The sequence below is a fragment of the Triturus cristatus genome, chromosome 11 (genome assembly GCF_964204655.1).
Source record: "Triturus cristatus chromosome 11, aTriCri1.1, whole genome shotgun sequence".
Taxonomy (NCBI): domain Eukaryota; kingdom Metazoa; phylum Chordata; class Amphibia; order Caudata; family Salamandridae; genus Triturus; species Triturus cristatus.
In genome coordinates this window covers 990650371-990666905 of record NC_140594.1, presented here as the reverse complement: position 1 = coordinate 990666905, position 16535 = coordinate 990650371, and the positions used below count along the sequence as shown (strand labels likewise).

The 16535-nt window shown below is 42.5% G+C and overlaps 1 protein-coding gene across 4 annotated transcripts in view; it reads left to right on the top strand.

Moving 5' to 3' along the window:
* LOC146785794 (von Willebrand factor A domain-containing protein 5A-like) overlaps positions 1-16535 on the top strand; it is a 310735-nt gene that overhangs the window by 159458 nt on the left and 134742 nt on the right. For all 4 annotated transcript variants that reach the window (XM_085635059.1, XM_085635061.1, XM_085635058.1 and 1 more), the window contains 3 exons: positions 5683-5797; positions 7429-7587; positions 8160-8263. In XM_085635059.1, the coding sequence (XP_085491185.1) occupies positions 5683-5797; positions 7429-7587; positions 8160-8263 (378 nt within the window). The remainder of the gene's footprint in view (positions 1-5682; positions 5798-7428; positions 7588-8159; positions 8264-16535) is intronic.

Below are 16535 nucleotides of genomic sequence, written 5' to 3'. Positions count from 1 at the left end.
GTGTAATTCTCGTTGATTGCACTGGGTTCGCTCACGTAAGTGAGCAGACTCAGGTGTACGGCAGCGCAGTGAAGGAGATAGCTGGTCAGTGGACGGGTGGGGCTTTACAGGGTGTAGAGTGCCACAGCACACCACAACGTGACCACGCTTACCAGTACATTTTGCAGTGGGTCCCCAAGTTCTCTCAAATCCTTCCCAGGTTCATCACCTGCTACTAAATGTTGCGCATTCACACCGTCATTGGCCTGCTGTGTGTTGTGTGGGTGGAAGTGGCAAATCCAGCAACGACCTGGGGAGTTAAGTTGCCTGCTGCTGGTTCCTGTGCTGATCTTGTGCTGGCACTGTCCCCCCCCCCCCCCTCCCCCTTCAGTTTGCTCCTCTTTGGTAGGGAATCACTGGAGCAAGTGTTGCAAGCATTAGCCACCTCGGAGTAACAAATCCTCATTGGCAAACTGTCATAAAGCTCTTAAGTCATCGTAACCTGATATTTCTCTGGCATTATTGGCAGAATTGAGGTCTAAAGCTGTCACTTTTACACTGTGATAACTTGGTGTAAATTATGGGGAAAAGGAAATGTGATGGTGGACTCCCACCGGCTGCTGCCCCCCAAATTGACATTCCTCAATATTATGCTGCAAAGGGCAATAGGTGTAGCGGTAACAGAAATCAACCTGGTTGAGAGGAGACTCTCATTGGGGGCACCTGCTGGAATGCCAATAGATTAAACTTGTCTGACACAGAGCGCACAGACCACTACTCAAGAGCCCGGCCCGTGTTGAACAAGGGAGGCCATGCAGTCTCAATATCAATCCCACGTTCTTAGTGGATCACCTACATGTGAGTCTTGTGGGGAAAAAAGGGGAGGGTTCTACTCAGTAGCAGGTACCCCTAAACAGCGACACCTGGGGCAAAATCTGTTACTGTGTCCAGTACCCCCTTGCTGGACAACTGGCAACAACGCCCACAGATTCAGTTAGAGGAGACCCAGTTCTCTACCCTAACTTCATGGCACAAATATTGGCTCAGATAGCAGAGAAGGTCAAAGAAATCTTGAGTTTTGAGCTATCTCCATCACTGGCTCGTCTATCAGCCATCGAACGTGCTCAAAAGGCCCATGCTAATCCGCCACTATAAGCCCAAGAGGTGGGAGGAGGGGAGAATTACACACAAAGGGGCACAGGGGGGCCTGGCAGCAGCCCTATTCTGAGTAGGATCTGTGGGACTGCTAGTGGCATTGCCTTGTGATTGTTACCAATCACGTCAATGTAAAAAAAATATCCACTCTCCCCGTATAGTGAAAACCAGTGAGAGACCCGGGCTCCTCGGATAGATCGCAGTACCGAATACCAAAGAATGGATAATCAAGGAAACATCAAAAAACTCCTAGTCATTGACCTACCATCCGAATCTTCCCCTTATGTGGTGGGTATGTCTGGTGTTCCAGAACTGCGAGAAGGCCAGCTGGAGGCACACAAGGAGTTATTTAACAAGTGCCTGAACTGGTTCGCATTGAACATAAACTCTCCCCTCTCAGTATTTATCTGGTCCGTAGGGTCAGTGGATTGGGAGGGGAAGGGTTGACCGTTCTGGGGACTGGATCATTGTCAGCTTTAGGAACCCTGACATTATGCAAAGATTGTTGTTTGGTGATAAGCATTGGATGGAACAAACACAAACACAAACATTGCGCTTTTGCCACTTGGTTTCTTTAACAAACCTAGGTTTGTGCCAACAGGCTTCACCCTAATTCTCATCCCAAATGTCCTATGAACAACCCACAAGCGCATAGTAGCCAGCAACGATTGGAATTCCATTATTCCTGTCTTTAATAGGCTTGATCCGTTGGATATGATCGGCTGTCTCTGTTATGAAATGATCACTCATTTTACTACCTGCCCTGAGAGAAGAGACATAGGATCAATTATAGAAGGGAAATTATCAACACCGAGAGTAGGGATCTAACGGTAGTTACTCCCCAGCTGCGTAGAGATCCAGTCCATGAGCCCCCACATGGTGCATCACCCAAGATACACATAGAGCAATCCAATACACCTATGCAGGTATCCATACGAACAACTAGCCCGAATCCCTGTGAACACCAACAAGACCAAGTGAGGGGCATTGTGGTGGTCATGAATGATGTGGTGGAAGCTGAGGGCTCTTTTAGATCGAGCAGCGACCATCTGGTTGGGAGATATGGAAGACAGGATCCCCGTGAGGCCAGTGTGAATCCAGGAGAGTCATCTAGAGGGGTTGTGAAACAAATCTATGGAAAATAGAACCAAACAAAATGTTTAGTGAGGGAACTCTCATGGAATGTCGCTGGGTTTGCTTCGAAGCTCAAATGTATGGAATGGAGCCAATTCATAGAGAACTATGATATATGTCTAATTCAAGAAACCTGGCTTACCATGAGAATCCAAAAAGCTGGGTTTGCCTCCTGTAGTAAAGATGCAATTGTTAATAGGGAAAGGAAGGGGTCGATCCTCAGGAAGCTTCATCACTTGGGTAGGTGCCCATCTTGGGTGCTTAGCAAAGCAGGTAGATATAGCCTCTGAGGATATCCTTTACTTCCACCTTACATTCCCACTTAAAATGGATGTCTACATCTATAATATTTATTCTACACCCATGGGGAGCGGGCGGGAATCGCCCATCGTGGAGTTGATTGTGCTCATATGGCAATTTTACCAATGGGGTCTTTTAAAGGGATGGGAGGTGATTTCAACTGTCAGTTTGTGCCTTTAGGCGCCAACTCCAATGACATCATCTTGCAGGAAGAACAGCTCTCGGGAGGCCAAGAACTGGCGATATCGCCCATAAAAATCTCCCCGTGCCTAACAAAAATGAAGGTGGCCATCTGCAATGCAACTGGTGCTCCTGTAAAGCGCTCTGATACCTTATGGGTCTAGTTCACGCTATATAAAACTTCTGAAAATGTTTCAAAAAAGTGAATATGTGATCCAGACATGGAGGGATGTAAGTCAGTTGTTAGTCATTCTCTATCCTTCAGTGGATTTGGCTGTCATCTGGCTGTATTTTGAAATTCATCAGGTGTTTCTTGACTGGATGGTAGTATTGTGCCAATTGCCTGTCAGAATAGTCTGACAGTGAGGCTGGTAGGAGTCATCCATAGGTGTCCTGGCAAGGGATGTTTGATGGCCATGTTTGGCTTCATGAGGCCTACCTGCAGCTGATGTCCTGGCCTCAACAGACTCTGCATTCTCTTTGAGGTAGGCACAAACCCCAGTTTCTCCCTCAAAAGTTCTTCATTTGCAGATATGGGCTCTTGCATAACTCCTGTTCCCTGTGGTAGGCCTGTGTTAGGGATGGTAGTGGCATACCATAAGCCAGTGAAACCTGTTGAGGGTGTTATGAAATGCAGTGGTGCCTCACATGCCCAGTTGATGTTGACGCTTGTATATTATATGCATTAGTAACCGGATTTGGGATTATGAAAGGCTTTGTTATGTTTACTCTCCCCTTTGTCTGTGCATCTTGCCTGAATGTGAGTTTCAGATAGTTGCATTTCCATAACGGGTGGCTCTGCTAGTATTTTCTGTGCATGACTGTAAATCCACTACGATTCTATTATGATGTGTCTAAGATTGGTGCTTGTATTCAGGTTGTTAGCTGGATGTTCTGACATATCTGGTATGCACAGCCTTTGCAGCTGATTATGCTCAGGCATGTACAGGCCTGAGCATTATCATATTGACATTGCTTTTGCAATATCACCAGGGTTTGTGTGTTGTGTAAATATTTCATGTGATAAACTGTTTACTTTGTTTTTTTCACTTGGTTTTTCAGTTTGATTTATTTTAAAGGACCAAATTTCTTCCGGACTTACTGATGCATAATCAATCTGCCTGTTTGAACAACCCAAAATCTACTGGAAAATAGGTCAGGGAGCTAAGATGGTACATTATATGGTCTAGCGGACAGTGGAATGCAAACAAGGGCTCTTTATATTAGGAGTAAAAAAACAATGAATATGAGTTAGAAAGTTAACACAAAATACATTAGGTCATAAATAAAAATTAAAACTTACCTGCTGGTCGCCGCTGCGAGCTGCCGCCTCTTCGAAGCAGGAACAGGAAGTACCCAGGCTTCCAGACTCCCTTAACCAATCAAGACGCTGCTGATAGCGTTGTGATTGGTCTGAGCGCAGTGGTTGGGCGCTCAGAGTGGGAGTGGAAGCCTGGGCATGTTCTCCACGTAGGCTTTAATGCAGCCTGGGTGGAGAATATGCAAAGTGCACATGACTGTTTGGCCGGTGTGAAACACTTTAAGTGCTGCAGCAGCCTATCCTCCTCCCTGTGATGCAGGGAGCCCAGCCCTGCCCTAACCTGGCGACAACTGCAACACAAAATAAAATGATAACAACGCTCCGTTATTTTCATTTTCTTTTTTCCTTTGCACTGCTTTAAAGCAGTGGGGTGATGCTCCTCTTCTTTAGCGGAGAAGCCGCCCCTGCAGGCAGGGTTGTGTTGCTTCAAAGCAGTGTCTGTAGTATGTATGGAACAGATGTGGTCCAATTGCAATGTATAACTTTCACATCTAAATAAATTATGAACGCATAATGCTGGGACATTAAATATGTGAGCTTGTTTTCATTCAGCCTGTATGCCTGACCCTAGCTTGGAGTAGGACTACCACATGTAGTACTGGTAAGGGCTATCCTGGGATGAACAATCTCCTCTGGATGCTGGAGTTATAGGGTCGATAATGAAATAAATGCTGTTTATTTTGGAATGTTTTTAACATGGATTTACAGGTTTGCAAAAAATGTTACATCTGTGTTTTCAATCAATTTCCATCAGGATGGTGCTTAAGAATGTTAATTACAATGTTGAAGATTATGTCACCATTTTTGTTAAACAAACATGCTTCATCAAAATATATAGTGCAAAATACATTCTCTTGTGATCAAAGCTCCATTCATCCACTACATTTAAGCTCTTCTCAGTGAAACTCGTGTGACTCTTGTTTCATTTGCACCAAAACATGCTTTTTCCCACCTGTATATGTTTCTCCTAATCTTTTGGGGTGTTATTCAGTTTTTGAGTGTTTGTTTTAAGATCAACTGATTTGCAGTTGTGCTTTCAACACAATTTACGTTTTCACTTTTTTGTGGGTATTTGTGATTGAGGGAGAAATGTTCAGGGGTTTTGCATAAGAATGTTTTCTTTTTTACATTTTAGTGAAGGATTCATTTTCAAGAGATGGGATGGTGATGCAAATGTTTACGTTGTCTGTGACTTAGGGTACCATTTCTGTTTTTGATATCTGTAATCTTCACCCACCATGTTTGCTTGAGCTAATGCTTGCTTATCATACGTAATTTGTGTGGTTGTATATTCTGGCTCTCACCTAGGGATTCAATAATCCTATGTTTACATGTTTATGACTTTGCTAGATTAGATCCTACTTTGTGAGCTATTTTGGAGAGCAATTTGAAAAAAAATGAAGTGAAATCAGTTGTTAGGAAATGGATGTTTGTATAGTAACCTAATCATATGCTTATTTAGAGCAATATTACTTATAATGTAAATGGTCAGAAGATTTGCGGACTCCGCTTCACAGCCAGGCAGTCTAATGATTTTATTTGGTGTATGTTAGGTGGGTTAAATGGATGTGCAGTTCTTTGGATGATTTTATGTTTTTTCTGCTGCTTTGCAGATGTTTTGCATTTGGGATTGGAGAAGGGGCATCTACTGCTCTAATTAAAGGAATTGCCCGAGCAGGTCACGGTACATGCGAGTTTGTCACTGGGAAGGAGAGGATGCAACCTAAGGTGAGATTGTTGTTTCTATTGAGGTTATATAGTGATAGACAAACCAGAGACCTCCTAATCTTCTGTGAACAATCTAGCCCTGCTCTTCATTTTGCAAAATCTTTCCAACTAACTCACTAATTGGTCTGTCTGCCTCCCTTACTCTCGGTTATTTTTTTCTTTTTTTTAAATAGTATTTGGGCTTGATTTGGCTTGAAGGTATTACTACTTTCTTCGACAAGCCAAAAAGAATACCAAGAAACATGAAATAAACTTAAATTTAATGGACATTTTAGGCATGAAACTCCACTTTAAATCGATTACATTTAAATTGCCTTCCAAGAAAATGATAAAAAGTGGAAATATTTGCACCAATAGCCTGAGAATTAGAAGCATTGGCTGAACGAGCCTGGTTGAAAGATTCGTTTATACATAACCACATCTGACCTCAGACACTTGGTTCTTCTTGTGTTAATAGTACCTCTAAAAAAAAAATTGGTCAGGCGATGCCCAAATCAGTATTTTTTCACAAGTCCGTCTGTCAAGGTTAAAAAATAGGGGGAAATGGGCTAGTTGGAGATATTATCACTCCTTGGACCTTAATTGTGATCACACCGCGTAAGCATTTTTATAGATTACCTTCTGTAGATCCGACATCCTTTTTCCTTTAAAAAGTGCTCCCTTGTGAGGAAAGAGGTCGCAGAATGTCGGTGATGAAGCTTGTCACTGGATAACATTAAGTGAGTGAGAGTTCCTTTAAGAAAAAGGTCTAGCCCCTATATCCATCTAGTGGATCTAAGTTAGATGACTTGAGGTTGATTCTCATGATTATGACTCTATATATGAGGAGGGTGAGTCACGACCTCCGTTTCCCTCTTCCTTCTCCGCTTTAGATTTTTACATTGCAATAGAGTAATCATACACTTTTTAAGTAACTTTTGAGTCCAGAGGAGATTTTGTAGAAAAAAATAATGCATTGAGTTGGTTTTAGAAAGTCTTCAAAACCGCTTTGTCAAAAGGAGTAGCTTGCACAAGACTACGGTTTCAGGCACCTTTAAAACATTGTCACAATATTCAGTTGTCTCTTTGAACCACCGTTTTTAAAAATATTGATTGTGCTGCAACAAGACCATATAAAAGAGCAGATGTTGGGGTTAATTAAAGACACTGTGCTGCCACAGATTTGAAAACTGCAATTCTCTGTACTGTTTCTGTATATGTCTCTGTTCTGTCTGTTGCTTTTGCAAATATTATCACTTCAGGCGAATGTCTAAGCTGATGTCCCCTCTGCAGCCCTCCTTCAGCTCCTGCAAAGGGATAAGCTTTGCAGCTGGCAAGAAAGATGTGAGACTCTTTGATGGAGAATAAGTCTTGTCTCTCCTGACACCAGAAATGCCTTTTTCCTCTATATATCTATTTATAGGACAAAGTGTTGTTTTTCTAACATCTTTCGCTTTTTCTTTCCTCTTCAATCTCAGGCATTCCCCTTCCCTGAACTGATACTCTGCAATATTTCACTTATACAGACAATAATGTCTTCATACTCCCAATTATTTCAGTTTATTTTTCTAACAGTATCTCTAGGTAAAAGTACATGCATCAATCGCCATTCCTGCTCTCAAGGAATTACATATTATTTTGCTCTTCTACAGGTGCTTCAGACCTTGAAATGTTCTTTACAGCCTGTGGTGAAAGATGTGTCTTTGAAGTGGACACTTCCAAATGGTGTGGAGTCATTGCTCCTCTCTCACCTCCCTAATGCCATCTTTAGTGGTCAGAGGTCAATTCTTTATGCACAGTTAAAAGGAAAGGTGAGTTTACGGACAGCTGTGCAGCAGCCTTTATTTTTCTTGAACCCTTGCAGAAAAATGTATGCCTCAATAAACCTGGCTACTTCTACGCTTCAACCACCACACACTGTATCATCCATCCCTTCACCCATCAATTAAGATGTCACTAGACACATCTCATAGTAGTATACCCCATGATTGACACCACCACTTCTTTTAATTGAAAATGTTCTAAGTATGAAAAAGGCTCTAGGGTGCTGAAGTGTCGTCCAGTCATTGACTTTACATTGGATGGATGAAGTGTGGGGTTCAGAAGGAGACACTGCATCCATTCATTTCCTGCCCTTTATTTTTACAGGAATCCCTTTATGTTTGTGTGAAAGATGTTTGTTTATATTTATGCCCACAGATTCCAACTATTTATGAGATGTGGTTTTTTTTTCTCATTGATATTTCTGACTTAATCCATCTACCTGGCTAGTTTTGACTCATGTCACATTTAAAATGTGTCTCTGTTCTTGTCTCTTCCGTGATTTTTGTCACTCTTACCCTCTTTTTCTCCTCCTTTCTTTCACTCTCTTTGTGTTGTGTAGATTGATCACTCAACCACTGCTGAAGTTTCTTTGGAATACACGTTCAAGGACGAGAGCTTCAGGAATGTGCTACCTTTTTCTCTGAAGCTGGAGGAAGAGTCCAGGTATTGTACTAGAGTTTATTACACTCTCCAGCTATTTTTCTGTTTATTTTGAAAACCCTTTGTGAAAATAAAATCTGAAATAGTGAAAAATATTCTGTTAAATCATTGTTACAGTTTTGGCAATTAGTGTTGATGTTGAGACTGAACACTAACCCATGGAACAGTGCTTTGTTGCAAGAGTGGATCAGGCAAACACATTCAATGGAACATTCTCTCCAAGCTGGATGTTATACCATGAGCATATTTCCAGAAATTAAAGCTTACTGAGTGGTTAAACAGCAGGGCTGGTATTTGTGCCTGCCTTATTACATTAGTCTGTATAAGAATGGACGGGCATGGATTCCTTCCTCAAGGTAAGCAACTTCAATTGAACACTCTTTGAAATAAATGAAAGAGATAATCCATAGCAAACAAACATGCTGTGGAAGCTTTTCTGCCTGAGTAATTCCACAAGCTGATTGCAAAGAGTCAGGATGAATAACTGATACCCTTAATTTGGTAAGTGCCGTCATCCACATTGTAAAGTTTCTGCTGTCCTTGATTTGAGGCCCAGGTCGACTTGACCTCTTTATTTTAGGAAGATAATAAAGTTGTTATAATTAATAAAGAAAGAAAAAGTAAAAAAAAAACTCTTTATGGTTTTCAAATGGAAGTTCTTCAACTGGTGAATGGAAGTAATGTGGCACAACTAAAAAAAAGATTTGGAGATATATGTCGGGCCTGATGCTAGGAAACTACCTCTTATAGCTATGTTTTGTAGCAAAGTGGTTTACAAATGAAAGTAGTTAACTTCAGGTTTATGCAAGGTTTGATCATCCTCTCCCATGGCCATTTATGGAATCCGTTTCTGTGTTGAGACAAATTGAGGTCCTTTTGGCTAGTTTCAGTTTTGCTGTATTATTATTATCAGTGCATGGGTTCATGTAGCAAATGGCTCCTGGACTAATCCCTTGGCTTACAATTTAAGAGTTGGGATAATAAACTGTACTTCTTGTTAAGAGAAGATGTCACCTAACTGCTGTAGACACTGAGCACTGCATTTGGCCAAGCATTCGAGATCTCTAAACAGATATTATTGGGTCACTTGTAGACCATCCTTGCTATCCCAGATAAGGCAAATTGTAGATGTTTGATTGGGTCTGGTTAAAATGTTCTCTATTAAATTCCCAACAGGAAATTTTAATATAAGGAACCCAGGCCCTCACCTTAGAAGATGCCTGTGGTTGGCCTTTGTAAAAAGTAGATCTGTAGAAGACCCCATATGATCTACTATACGATTCTGAGTGACATTGTGAAGGTCTGTGAAAAAGGTTTTTTGACTTGCTTCGGATACTTGATCTGAGGTTGGAGCTAGGTCAAAAGTGAGATGCAACTGATTTCCCCAAACCATTAGCTTGAGGCACTAGGATTTATGTTCTACTGTCCCTAACAGTCTGGCTGCAATATCTGATTGACTTGCTCAACTGAAACCAGATTCCTTCAAAAGTTGTCAATGTGAGCTAGTCCATCACCCAATGCAGTTGGGCAGCTGAGAAATATGTCTCAAAGTATAGGGCACCAAATCCACCTTGTGTAATCAGAATCTGTAGTTCTGCCTCTGCCACCCCCCATCAGTCGCCTGGCATTGTTTGTAGTTGTCTCAAATGTATGTGTGGAAAAGCCATCAGTATACTGGTGGAATATTAGAGCAACCTGGGTAATATTATCATTTTAGAGGGTGCAACCCTGCCTTCCACTGATGGTGGTCATTTTTTTCATACGAATATTAGCTTCTCTATTACTATCAAGATTTGTAAGATATTCTCTTCAATTACCACTTGTGTATGCCTATATACTAGGCCTGGGCAAAAATTTCGTTCCGTTCGCGGAAATTGCGATATTTTGACATTTTTGCGTTCCGCGGAGAGCGCGAAAATGTCAAAAATTCCGGTTTCCGCAGCTTGGCGATAATTTGTTTCTTGCTCGCGCTGTAAAATGATACATTCTCGCGCGCGCGCGATCGCCTTACCTGAATCCCTGCGTTCGCCGACAAGTTTTCTTGATCCGGTCGCGTTCTCCATGAGATGTTGTATTGTTTTTAGCCATTTGCGCTGTCTCGCGACAGTTCGCGCCCGCAGTGACGTCATGCGTCGCGCGATCACGTCTTTCTTCTCGCGATCATGCACCGCGAGAACAACTCAAAACAAGATGGCCGCGCCCGCAAGCAGCCACATGGGTAAGTTGGCGACCCGCAACCATGCAGAAAATCGCGCGAACATGCCGGAAAAAAACTTCCGCATCTTCGCGATATTTCTGCTTGTTTGCGATAATTTTAAACATTCTCGCGATAATTTGCGAAGGTTAATTCCGCAAATTCCGCCCACCCCTACTATATACCTGTGATGGTTCCCCTCCCGCGACAAAGGGATGCCCGACAAATCCAACATGGCGGCCGCCGTGTTCCAAACAGGAAGCGGGTGAGCTTTTCCTGATCAGTTATGTCCCCTATCTTGGACCCCAACGGTTTTATATGCATGTTACAAGTACATGTATGTTCCCTCCAGTTCCAGTTTCTAAGACGCAAACATATGTGTGTCTACCGTCAACATGTTCTCTGTCAGATCCGCCATCAATGGGCTGGATATTCGATTCCTAAGTATGAAAGGCCACCGACTTTATATGGCTAAGTTACTCCATTTTTACAGTTCAGGCGAGTAGGCCCGATTCTGTCCTCAAAGCCTTTCCCTGCTCTCTGTCTCTGACAGCTTCAGCTTGAGCTCGCATCTGTATCCATGAACTTTGTCCTACTCCCTGTGCAGCTAACGGTGCCTGCCTCGGCCAGTTTTCGCCTGTCTGCCAAGAAGTTGTATTTCACCTTCGAATTATCTATTTTGCTCTCCAGCCGATGCATTCCTGTCCAGTGATTTAGGTAAACATTTCCTTTAGCTCACAAGCAAAGGACTCAGCCTTTCCGTCCTCCTGCAAGTGATTCATAGCCCTGTTGCCATGGAAAGTTTTCTGCCCCTCGCATCTCATATAGACACTTAGACGCTTGTACACGCACACAGTCAGTATAGAATAGATTCTGTCCGAGAGTCTCTTCCTTGTGGATAACATAGTTCTTTAAACATAGGATGTTAGATATGATTTGGGATTAGGATGACTTGACCCCAGACTTCTCGTCTCCACATGTAGAGCTAAATGTCAAGTCCCCTTCACCCCCTAGTTGCACGTCAATTACACGTCATGCTGCCGCGCGCGCATCTATGCCAAGTATTATCTTATAGATCCACCTATGCCTGATAATTCTAACCAATCATGTTTCTTTTATTCCTTATTACGCCTAGTTTCGATTATGTCACTGCTACGTCATTTTTCTTATCAAATGTTACGCCTTCTACATTCGTTTCATTGTAATGTACTTATTATAAAAATACATGTCTGTTAATAAATTATTGTACTTCACTTCCTGAACCTTCGTGGTGACGGAACCTGAGGGCCGCGACTCGAGTCGGCCATTTTGAATGGAATAAAGCCCATTAGAAAACCTCTTATACCACGGATTCTGCCTCTCGTTATTTTGAGCTATTTTACTTTAATTTAAGATTCCGCATGAAATTCAGTCCGGTAATATTTATTTTATTTACCACATAATGGCGCCCGAACAGGGACACTTTCTCATCTCACGCGCCGGCGGTGCGTTGCAGGCCCGGTCTCCTGCCACAGCTGGACGGACCATAAACGCGTACCAGCAGGATTTCCTGTAAGCTCCCTCCGGTCAAGCGGGGGCGACTGAGGCTGCGATCAACCCAGACGAGGCGGTGAGAAGTGCGAAGTATCCCGACCAGAGCCTAGCTGAGAGAGCAAGATCCGAGGTATACAGAGGCCCACCAGGTTTTCCGAAATTCCGACGTCCAGAGGGTCCGATGTCCGCAGTTATCGAGTCCTGTCCATTCTCTGAGGCCTTCCGTTTCAAGGAGCTACTCGGTGAGTACCATCGCCGGGGAGGCGTGTTGACGCGCACATAGGTTGTGCCGGTCAAGACGGATTTGGGTACACAAATCCGGTCTGCACTGTTTAGCAGTGTATATGTACTGTTTAGCAGTATATCAAGTATTCCGAAGTATTCAGTTATTGTCAAGAATTCAGCGTGGTGATTAGTTAGGCAGACTGTCATCATTGTCGATCATTGTTATAATGTTTAATGTTTAAATGTTTAAAGTATTCAGAAAATGTCTTGCATATTGTGGTATGAATGACTGTTCATTGTTCACTGTTCATTATTGTGTTTCTCGTATTAAGTAAGTTCAAGAGTAAGTATCAGATCAGTTGTCAATATGCCGCTCTTCTCGAAGTTAAGACAGATTACTACCAGAAAAGGGGTGCTTGAAGAAGCAGTTCCTATTCCTCCTAGAGACACTCCAGGACATTTCATGTACCATAAACATGGCATAGATGCCATATTGTTTCTTGATCTATGGGTAGATTATACCAAGGGATTACCGGAAAGTCAAAGGTGGCCCATAGCGGGAACCTGGGATGCAGAGTGCATCATGAAAGTGGAGGAAGAGTTATGGAAAAGAAAGGTCAGACAGTCACAGAAAGACGCCGTTGAGTTATGGCGTAAAGAATCTCATAGACGAACAGAAAAAGCACGTAGACAAGAAGAGAGGAGTAAAGAAAGTTCAAATAAAGTTCAAGAAAATCTATTAATTGAGGAAGGTATCCGAGTGAAATCAGAACAAGTAAATAGACAAAGAAATGCTCTTATGAATGGTATGTATCCCCTTCTAGCCGAAGGACTACCTAAGGCTGTTACGGAGGTGCCAAAAGACTTGCCACCCCCGTTATTTCCAATTAAGGTACATCCAAAGGGGCATCCCAGAACCGCAGAAGATGTTTTCCTTTCCTCATATCTAGACGATGCAGCCCCCGAGTATGCTAACGCCACACCACATAGACCGTCTGGCGGAGGGGTTCAACGTCAGGATCAGGTATCTGTCCCCGTGCAACAGCAAGTCCCGATACAAGCATCGGCAAGCACATCTGTTTCCGCATCTGTTTCCACAGTCGACTCTACAGGGGTATCGACACCCATAGTTGCTGTATCACGTTCGACGAACCCTTTCACACCCGACGCCCCAGATGGGGCCACGGGAGGTGCTAGCAGTACTTTCACGCCACCTAGAATAAATAAACTTGTTTTTCAAGAGTCAGCACATTCACGTACACCTAAGTTCGTAAATGAACGTACGCTTAAGGAACTTCTTGTAAATTGTAGATATGACCCGGTGGTTGGTAAAGAGGACGAAATGGTCCTGGCATCATTACGTATCAGACGAGCCGCAGAGTATTTAGCAAGGTTACCAGGGATGGCTACGCATCTAGATAACATATATCACTTTGTTCAAACAGGACGAGATCCAGGATGTATTAACAGAGCTATGGAATTCCAGAAAGTAGAGATACAAGGGGAACTGTTACGTTTCCTCATAAACTGTGTGATCAGAAATCAAGATCGTCCGGGGGTAGACCGGAATGCAATGCTTATTCTTACAAGATGGAGTCAGAATATATCAGAAGGGAGACACGATAAGCAAAATTGTATAATAGCCATGTGCCGAAAAATACGTAAAGAAATAGAGCGTATTCATGAAGAGAGATTGGGAACAGACGAGTTTGAGCAAGATGAAGTGTCCGAATCAGGGGACTCTGCAAGACAGTCAGAGACCATAGCCTATGTAGGCAGAGGAAGATCTTGTGAAAATACTAGATGTTTTTCTGATCCAATACACTCTGTATGTCCAAATAATAGCAGAACGTATCCGACGCCTGTAATAAATCTGAAATCTCCTGAACATTCGTTTCAAGCCGCAGATAAAATACTACGAGAACGAAGAGGTTACCACCTCCTCGATTCCATGGATGAGCAAGAATTAGCCAGATCAGCCGTTCATTGGATTGTTAGTCCTGAAAAATACGGTGATGAGACCGTAGCACACACGTTTCTCAACCTCAGTACAGATGAACAACGTTTAGCTGGAATCTATATGATTCAGCAACTCCTCATATTATATAAGAGCCAACATGCTGACCCTGGTCCTTTACCTGATATATTAACGGAACTACTCACGTACAGATGGAAAGGTTCTAGTAACAAGCTAATTAAAGAGATATTAGTGTCACGTAAGCAGTATGTTCTTTTTGTAAGTCCGGATTCTCTCTCCCTGCCCCCCAGAGAAAGAGCACCGTACTTCATGGATAGACAAAATCCTTTACGGGAAGTGCACCCAATAAAAGGCGAAGACAATGAGTTTCACCGTGTATTTGTTTACACACCCATATCAAAAATGGAATTATTAGAAATGAAAAAAGTAGTACCTAGTCATGACAAAGACCCAGCGGGTTTCCACCGAGAAATTAAAGACATGTTACTGATGGGAGAGTACACCTTTCCTGATATTATGACAATATTAAAGGTGCTTTTGCCTGCTGGCATTTATGAAAAACTGAAAGAAAAAGAGTGGGAAGTGGGAGACCAAAGGATAGACTGGACAGCATTAGCAGAGGAAGAAAGGGGCCGAACTGCAGGTTCAGGGCTCGGGGATAAAGTTAAACTATTACCAGGTTTACTAGTACAGGTACTGCCACGTTTATTAACTACAAAAAAGGAAGATTGGGGTGCAATCACAGCCTGTAAACAAAAGCAAGATGAAGACACAAGCGATTATTATGCTCGATTTGAAAAATGTTTTGGTATAAATAGTGGTATAAAAGCAAGTAGTGACTCATATCCACATTTATTTGTGACAAAATTGGTAGAAAATGCACTGCCTCCAGTGAAGAATAGAATATTGAAATTCGAAAGTACCTGGCAAAGTAACACTCCGTCGCAAATGCTACAAATGTTACAGTATCATAACAATAGAATTAGGGATGAACAAGAACACGAGCATAGACGCATGAAGGATACAAAAATGAAAATGCTAGTTTCTCAGACAGTACCAGCAGATGGTCACAAAAAGGGTGTGACACATTCTGGTGATTCTGCAGTTCCTGTAAAAGGAACCTGCAATTACTGTAAACAACTAGGCCATTATGTACATGATTGTCAAGTCCTGAAACGAAATATAGCTACAGGTATTGCAAAAGAGAGACCACGATTATTTAGACAAGATCAGAATGAAAAAGGAGCTATGCAGCATGGACAGTCCGTGCCAGTTCAGCAACAGTCTATGCCAGCCTCACAGCAACCCATACAGTTTGTGCCAGCTGCACCACCGTTGCCTACTACTGCCACACAAACCACAACACAACAAATGTATCAGACTGCACAGTATGAATACCCTGAGTATCAGCGTTACGCATGAACCAGCCTAGAGAGGGAAGTTGACTTACCGCTTATCGAGATTCCGGTAGATCAAGAAGGACCTTATGTACATAGTGAATTATTAGGTCAAGATAGAAAATTCTTACTCGATACAGGGGCAAGTCGAACAACCATAAAACGTAGTGAAGTTCCAGGGGCACCCCTCTCAGGCTCTCAAAATGTTTCCCTTGGTTTTTCAGGAAAACCTATTGTTAATGAAGTATCACAGCCTCTACCACTTACGATAGGACCTTTGACACGAACTACAGATTTATTGCTTACTAAATCATGCCCAGAAAATTTGTTAGGAATTAAAACTCTGAAAGCACTAGGAGCCATAATATGTTGTTCTCCGGAAGGAGTAAGGTTGTTTTTGCGTGATTTTAAAGGTCACTATGTGTCTAGAGACATGGATCCCCGACTACAGATTTTACCAGTACATCTATGGGCACAAGGCCCTACGGATGTTGGCTGCATGAACATTACACCCTATCGAGTTACATTGAAAGCAGGAGTGGTATTACCACGAATGCGACAATACAAGTTACCGCATGATGCTGTAGTGGCTTTGTTGAAAATCATTGATGAGCTAATTGCCCAGGGAGTAGTTGTAGAAACAGACTCCAATGTATGTAATTCACCGATAATTCCGATTCTTAAACGAACTGATCCTACTGCTCCCCCAGTGTACCGATTGGTTATTGATTTGCGTGAACTAAACAAGTGTATTGTACCACAATTCCCTGTGGTCCCTGATATATCATCATTGTTGACAGCAATTGATTCCGAAGCAACATTCTTTACTGTAATTGATCTCAAGAATGCCTTTTTCAGCGTCCCAATAGATCCGGAAAGCCAATACTTGTTCGGATTCAGTTTAAATGGGCGCAGCTTTAAATTCTCACGCGCTCCCCAAGGATTTAC